The 7,733-nt window shown below is 48.4% G+C and overlaps 1 protein-coding gene across 1 annotated transcript in view; it reads left to right on the plus strand.

Moving 5' to 3' along the window:
* Positions 1 to 7,733, plus strand: part of COL15A1 (collagen type XV alpha 1 chain) — a 161,775-nt gene that overhangs the window by 81,979 nt on the left and 72,063 nt on the right. The window contains exons 23-29 of the mRNA XM_023534235.1: positions 962 to 1,030; positions 1,154 to 1,195; positions 3,686 to 3,731; positions 5,906 to 5,986; positions 6,416 to 6,465; positions 6,574 to 6,675; positions 7,576 to 7,720. Coding sequence (XP_023390003.1) covers positions 962 to 1,030; positions 1,154 to 1,195; positions 3,686 to 3,731; positions 5,906 to 5,986; positions 6,416 to 6,465; positions 6,574 to 6,675; positions 7,576 to 7,720 — 535 coding nt within the window. The remainder of the gene's footprint in view (positions 1 to 961; positions 1,031 to 1,153; positions 1,196 to 3,685; positions 3,732 to 5,905; positions 5,987 to 6,415; positions 6,466 to 6,573; positions 6,676 to 7,575; positions 7,721 to 7,733) is intronic.

The raw sequence follows: 7,733 nt of genomic DNA on the forward strand, positions 1-7,733 counted from the left end.
ACTGTGTACCAGACACTGTACCAAGTGCTTTTAAGCACAGTATCTCAATCTTGGTAATAACTGTCCTGGGAGATACTCTGTGGGGTCCTCGTTTTACATAAGAGGAAACTGGGGCCTATAGAAGTTAACAGACTCACGAAGGTCACCAAGGTAAGATGCAAAGCAGCTCTAAGACTGTTGTTGCTTCTGTTTGCACCACACTCTCTCTGCTTCGTGTGTCCAGAAATCCAGAAAAACAATTTTACTGAAGCACTGAAGGATTGACTCACACTTACCATGCCCACTGAGGCTACTAGGTAAAGCAGACACTGATGCCTTCACTTGGAGTGATCAGGGCAGCTTCTGAATGAGCTAGACTCTTCATCCCTGTGGTCAGAGCCTCACCCCTCCCGCCGCAAGGTCATGCTTGGGATCCCTCCATTCTTAGAGAAGCAAACGTTGCATGGTATTAAGGCCAGGCTGACCTGGCTTTGAAAATGGCTTTGCTATCAAGCAAGGTTTTGCATTTGTTTTTGCATTTATGAGGCACTCTCCCAGGTACCATACCACATGTAGGACCCCCACCCCTTTGAACCCTCCATACTAGGGATGCACTGATAGAGAGGTGGTGGACTCCATATTGGCTGAGCGCTGCTCTGGGAGTCATAATCTGATTTCCAATCTCAGTTCTGCCATAAATCGCTAGTGGCCTTGAGCAGATCATTTCCCCTCTCTGGGCTTCATTATCTCCATTTGTAAACCAGACAATACTTGTTGCTCTGCTGCCTCCCTCATGGGTCATTGTGAAGATGCAATGAGGTCACGGATATAGATGTCCTCTGTAGAAGGGACCGGCGGCCTACCTATGAGAGAAGTAGTAGGCTTTAGAGAAAACTCTTTTCCTCGTGTGTCCCCAAAACCCGGGGAAAGTATCTTGCACTCACAACCCCAACTCAGGAATGGCCTTTTTTTCTCCCTTCAGGGCCCACCTGGCTTACCTGGTCCTCCAGGCCCCCCTGGACCACCTGGAGCTGTGGTTAACATCAAAGGAGTAAGATGGGGGTGGGGTCAGGGGAGAGACCTTCACTGGGGAGTGGGGAGTGGGCACCAGACTGGCCTAAACTGGGGTCAGGTGTCCTCATGGTCTCACTTCTCTTGTTCTCACTTCCCACAGGCTGTCTTTCCAATACCAGCCCGGCCACACTGCAAAACACCAGTAAGTAGCATACAGTCACTGCCACAAAGAGCAGGCTTTGGCATAGAAAACAGCTCAGAGAAGACAATCCGTGTTTTTCCTGAGCCCCTTCTATCCATCACTGTCCTCTTAGATGTCTTCTGTCACCTGCACATAGACCCTTAAGTGACTAGAAGCTTCTAGATAACAGACTACAGCAATGGAACATACTGGATCTTTAAAGGGTGCACACCCTGACAGTGTTTAATGCAATCAAAAAAGCATGTCTTTTGTTATCGCAACCATATCAGCTTCGTGTTTGTTTGGAGCAGTATAATACGGGAAAATAGACTCCGGTACTCTTTGCATTGGGAACTTAGGGCTAAAATCTATAACCAACTGTGTACTAGCCTTTCCCAATTGTCATATTACTGCACAGTACACAACGCTGAGAGGCAGGATTCTCTCTCCATTTTTATAATGAAGTGGCAAACTGTGACTCAGACAAGCTCACTGACTTGTCCAAGGTCACAAGATTCGTGAAGCTGGGACCGTCAATCAGGTCCCCTGAACACCAGTAAGGAGGTATGGGCACTGTGACCCCACAGTATTAGGCATGTGCTTGGTTACCCAGCTGGTCAGTGGCCCTGTCCCTGAGGTCTCACCCATATCAGGAGCCTGGAATGGGTCCTGGTCCTGTGGGGAAACCCAGGAAGGGTGGGCCTCTCCCTGCGCACAGGCATTAGTCATGGCACTGTGTGTAATCATCCTCTCATTCATTCGACAAATATTAACTGAGTACTTACTGAATGCCAAGTATTTCTCTAGGCCCTGGAGAAACTAGGATGAACTAGATAGGCATGCCCGCTGTTCTCAGGAGCTTGCAGATTACAACTGAGAAACATTTTTTGAAGTGGGTTCATAGTTGATGCCTGTTGGGGGTAGTGATGAGGCGTGACGTGGGTCAGAGGCTCTAATATGACTCAGTTCAACTGAGTGTTTGCCCAGACATCTGTCCATGTTTAAACTTTGAGGCAGTATAGGGCTGTTAAGCTCTGGAGAAGACAGAGGACAGGACCCACCTGTGTAAGGTGAGCAGAGGGCTTGCTGGCTTCCAGGTCTACCTGAGGACGACAGCAACCCAAGTCGTGTTTACATCAATGCCCTGAAGGAAAACATAAAATATCAGTGCTGGAGGGACCTTCTGGAGAAAAGGCTGCATCCCAACTCCTATCATGCAGAAGGGGAAACTGCAGCCCAGAGAGACACAGGCCCACCCCGGCGCCTACCATGAGTTGGTGCCCAAAGGGCCTCCCAGATAACATGATTTTAGGCTTCAAATAGACCAACCTTGGGACAGTGCTTGACAAACGAGAATGTTGTAAAAAAAAAATGCCACTGCAATTACCATGACCTGTACTAGGACTGTGTGTAGTAGCCATGGCCTTTGGGGGTCACGAAGTTACTTAAAAGAAGCTGAAGATGAGCTCAGAGCATTTTTGGTGAGTTTTTTAAGTTTATGCTGCTGGACATCATGGGGTCCAGACCATGGACATTTCTTGACCAGCTCTCAAAATGGACACTTGAAAAAGAAATGCTTCTTTCGTATCCAGCATTTCGCAAGCTCCGTCAAATTTCAATCCCTTTCCAATCATCACAATTTACTTAGTGCTCGTGCCTGGAGTGCAGGAACTTTATCAGCCAGGCTGTAAGATGTCAGCTTGGTGCTGCTGCCTTCATCCTTCACCTAGAAATGTTTTTCCTGGAAAATTTCCATCCTTTCTCCCATCTTCTCTCGTTGACCCCTGAGCAGCTCGTGACTCTCGACCCAAAAGAATAGGAGGATCCTGGCCCCAGAGGGATCATTTTGATCCTACATATCAACTAGGAAAAAAGGTGAAAGCAGGCTATTGAGAGCAGGGTTGCAGGTAGCTCTGTTTTAACAGGTAAGGAAACGCAAGAATCTGGGAAGGAATATTATCTAGAACAGCTCAGACTCTTAATGGGGAGCCCAGAATAGCCCCCCCAACCTAATGATATCCCCCCTTTATTAATTACTACCACCATCAGCTCCTGTTGATTATGCTCATCCTTGATTATACATAGTAGCGAAGCTAATGGCAGCTCAGCTTCATGGCTGGGTATATCACTCACTCAGATGCTTGACCTCTCGTATGAATCAATCTTAATTAATAAGAAAGGGGGCCAAGATTGCTCTTGGCTGACTAAACCACACTGCCACAATTTCTTGTCTTAAAGCTTTGGGCTTCTCCTTTGCAGAGTTGTATGGCCAGGAGGTTTCACCTCAGCCCCGCTACATGCTGGGCCTCCAGTTGAAGACCTGGGACCCTTGTGCACTGAGGGCTGCTGGGGAGCTCGGAGCTTTGTGGGGCTCTAGAGCCAAAAGAAAGCCTGACTCCATGACATTGCTTCTCCTATCACACATCCCAGGACAGGGGACAGTGGCTAACTGAGCATGCAAACACCAGGACAGGGTTTGCAATGTCTGACCTTTCCTTTCTTTCTCTCCAGGTTGGTACCACTCATCCTGGAAACTCAGAACTCATCACCTTTCATGGTACACATTCCCTCCTTTCCCTGATGTTTCTCTGGGACATTTGCAGACTCTCGTATCTCTGCAGAAGGTGGTTTCCATTTGCCCGGTGCTGGGCATGAACTAAGTGGTCAGGAAGACCTGGATACATGTGGTGGGAGTGGGGTGGCTGAGCCAAGGCTGCGGGACTGGGCACCTCTGTTAGATTTTGTTATCCATGTGTCTATTCTGCACATCTTGCTGAGCCTCCTACTTAGAAAGCATTCCATTTGTCCATTTTTTTGTTAGTTTGCTCATAAACATCCACTGATACCTTCTCCTTGCATGACGCTGTCCCAGGCACTGGACTAAGACAGATGAGTCCCCACCATTCCTGCCACCTAGGCCCTTAAACTCTGTTAGGTGAAACTATTTTAAAAATCACTAGAATGCAATATACCAAGAGCTAGTACAGAGCAGGGCCACGGAAGTTCAGGAGACCTTTGTTGCAAAGCATTCTTGAACCAGCAGCATCTTCATCTCCTGTAAACTTGTTAGAAATGCAGAATCTCAGGTCCCACAGCAGACCTGCTGAATCAGAAGCTGCATTTTAGCAAGCTCTCCACTGAAGTGGATGCACAGTTAAGAATGGGAAACACTGGCTCTGAGCATTCGATTAGTAAACTCTGTTCAAGGCCTATTGGAGCTTATCTGCCACACATCAGAGAATGGGAAAGGCCAGGACACGGGAGCCTGCAGGCGAGCACTCACTCTGGTCCCCTGTCCCCATGTACCCTATCACGCCATTGTCCCCCTTTCGATTGAGAAGTCTGAAAACTTGAAGTTTAAACAGAAGAAGGCTTTTCCCCCCTATTTCTAATACTGACTTCTGGTTTGGCTCTGTCACCCCTGGCAGACCCTGGTGGCCTCAGATTTTTCTGTCATTTTTGGTTACAAAGTCCAGGCTGTTTTCATACTCTAAGCTCAGATCCAGTTCAAGGCTTTCCCTTCCTCTTGCTGCAAGGCGGACCCTGGGGAGGAGGGGCTGGTCTGGATTTGCTTTCTCAGATCCCCAAGTGGTTCCGCTTCCCCACAGGGTTCCTCTGGTAGGAGGGGGAGGGAACCTTTCTGGATGCAGCCCCGGGTGAGCCCATTGTTCTCCCCCTTACTTGTGGGTTTACTCTTGCTCCCTGGGGTGAGCAGCCATGTGGGCAGTGGTAAGCTCGCTGTCCTCTGTTCTTGGCATCACCGCTATCCTGGGCTCATTGTGGGCCAGTAGAGGACCCGCAGGCTCTGCTCTCCAGGTCCTGGCTTCAGCAGCTCCCCTCCCCTCCCCACATCAGTGAGGCCCTGCCAAGTGTGATTGCATCCCCCACTGACCCCCTCAGCTGGCAGCATCATGCTTCTGATACATTTCTTCCCCTATGTTGGGAAGCCTGAGCCCCAAATCTATGCCGTGTATCCCCATCTCTAGGCTCAAGAGCATTGATCGGTTTATCTATCACACCTCTTAGGAACCAGGAATTCAAAGATCTAGCATCCACCCACTCATCAAGTGGGGAAAGGAGATCACTTCTCTTCCTAAATGCTGAACTCTTGGAAGGCTCCCTCCATGCCCGTCTGCCTTATACAGATTTGAGGGAGAAAAGGATGGCTGTGACACCAGTTTTGCAGAAAGGGTGCTTCTCACAAGCACTGTGGGGAGTGGGGCGCTGCATAATTGGCATTCTTCCAGCTTCTCAGTGGAATGCTTACCACTCTTTGTTGTCCTGGTGGGCACTCCTGAGAGAGCCTCTCCTCCCCTTACACCACTGTGCTGTACGGGCCTAGATGAGATGGGACTAGAAGCTTGACTTGGCATGGAGCCTCAGGCATGTGCATGAAGAGAGAGTTAACGTTAGGCCTCTGCTGGGCTCCCATGATGCACTGCTAGCATCTTAATGATGGCACTTATTCCATCCTGTGTCCCGTTACCCTTCACTGTGTCTGTCTCCCCAAGGACACCGAGCTTTTCAAGGTTAGAAATATGTCTGCCGCACCTACCTCTGTCTTCCTCATCATTTAGCAGAGGACTTTATACCCTCAATTGGCCTTTGTTTGTTGAATGGACTTTGCTAGAGGGGCTCAACTTAAAAAACTTGTCTCAAAATGGTTTTATATAGAACGAAGGTGATTTTCTACTTTTTTTTTTTTTTTAATGTGTGTGTATTTGATGGCAGGTGTTAAAGGAGAAAAAGGATCCTGGGGTCTTCCCGGCTCAAAAGGAGAAAAAGGCGACCAGGGGGCTCAGGGACCACCAGGTATTCCAACTCTCGTGCTAGATCTTGCCTTTGATTTTTGTTCCTGAAGAATCCGACTTGGCCGGAAAGTAAGACTAATTACATAAGCACCCTGACCGCAAGCTCCACAGAGGTCTAGAGACACCAGTCATAGGTGATGCATGTACAGGATGGAACATTGTCAAGAGAGGTCAGAAGTTCCAATTATTCATGCTTCATATGCAAAAAGAGGCCTAAAGAGGGCCAGGGATGTGCCCAGGCTCCCAGTGTCTGGGATGGGGATCCAGACCAGGACCGGTTTCTGTCTCCAAGCCCAGTACACACTTTGTTAGTTAAACCAATGAGGGGTCACTTCCACTAGGAAATAACCATGGTTGCCAATTTGGAGACTCTTATTTGTACATTTATAAGGTATGATTGTGAATTTTACAAAGCTTTTTTTTTTTTCAGGGCCTCCAGTGGATCCAGCATACCTGAGACATTTTCTGAACAGCTTGAAGGTATTTCTCTGCCAAAACTGGGCCTGCGTTTCCAAGTTCTTGGGCTTATGTCAGTGACTGGTTCACCCTACTCTTACTAAATGTTCTCTGAATGTTCTCTGCTTCCAGGGGGAGAATGGAGACAGGGGGTTTAAAGGAGAAAAAGGAGACTCTATCGTCGACTTCTCTATGTCGGGGCCTCCAGGCCTGCCAGGAAGTCCAGGCTTGGTTGTGAGTAGTGACCCTCCATACTTCTTCCTCATTGAGCCACCACTTTCCCTGAAGTCCCCAGTGTGACTAGGAGAGTCAAGAGTCAGTCATAGCACCACAAGCTGAGGCAGGACTTGAGTATCGGCCTCTCTCCCCCATCCTTGTTTACTGATGGAGAGCTTGGCTGGAGCCCATGGAGAAAAGGGAGCTGGCTGAGGCCATATGCGTCCAGGTAACTTTCAGGTCACTAAATGCTGCTTTATTCATGTCAATGGTGAAAAATTCACTCATCAAAAAGAGTTATTAATGGTGAACACATCAGGTAATAGAAACAGAATGGAAGGTGAGGGAGATATTTTCAGAATGGCTATTTGATTTTTTTTGAAATTTAATCAAAGAAGTAGCTCCTAGATAGGCTTGGTCTTCTTAGGTTGACAAGTTTCTCCAGGGCACAGAGGAGAAAATCAAGTTATGCCTCAAACAAGACTATGACCAGATCATTGACCCTCAGGGACCACTAGCAAACTCTGGTCCCTGAGCTTGCTGTGAGGGTAGACCCAATAAAGCCAGGAAACTGGGGTTCCACTTCCAGCCCTGCTGATAATTTGCTTTGAGGTCTTGGGCAAGCTGTGTCTTATCTAGGCCTCAGTTTCTTTATCTGTGAACTGTGAAGGCTAGACTAGATCCCTCTAGGGCCCTCTGAGTTCCAGGCCCTCTGGGGTTCTTAAAGTGTCATTAAACATAATGACTGGGCTGCTCTTTAAGTCATTCACCACCTGAGTCGTGCCCAAGATTGAAGATGATGATGAAAATAGCTGATGTTTATTGACTTCTTACAGATGTCCTCATACAAAGAATAGACAGGACTGTAGTGATTAACGGTGCTTTCTCTCTTCTGTTCCTGTGCCCTTGCCTTGACAGGGCCAGAAAGGGGAGACTATTGTTGGGCCCCAGGGACCCCCAGGTGTTCCTGGCATGCCTGGGCCACCTGGCTTTGGAAGACCTGGTCCTCCTGGGCCACCGGGACCCCCAGGGCCACCAGGACCTCCAGCTATCCTAGGAGCAGGTCAGTACTATAC

Source organism: Pteropus vampyrus, unplaced genomic scaffold (assembly GCF_000151845.1).
Source record: "Pteropus vampyrus isolate Shadow unplaced genomic scaffold, Pvam_2.0 Scaffold123, whole genome shotgun sequence".
Lineage (NCBI taxonomy): Eukaryota > Metazoa > Chordata > Mammalia > Chiroptera > Pteropodidae > Pteropus > Pteropus vampyrus.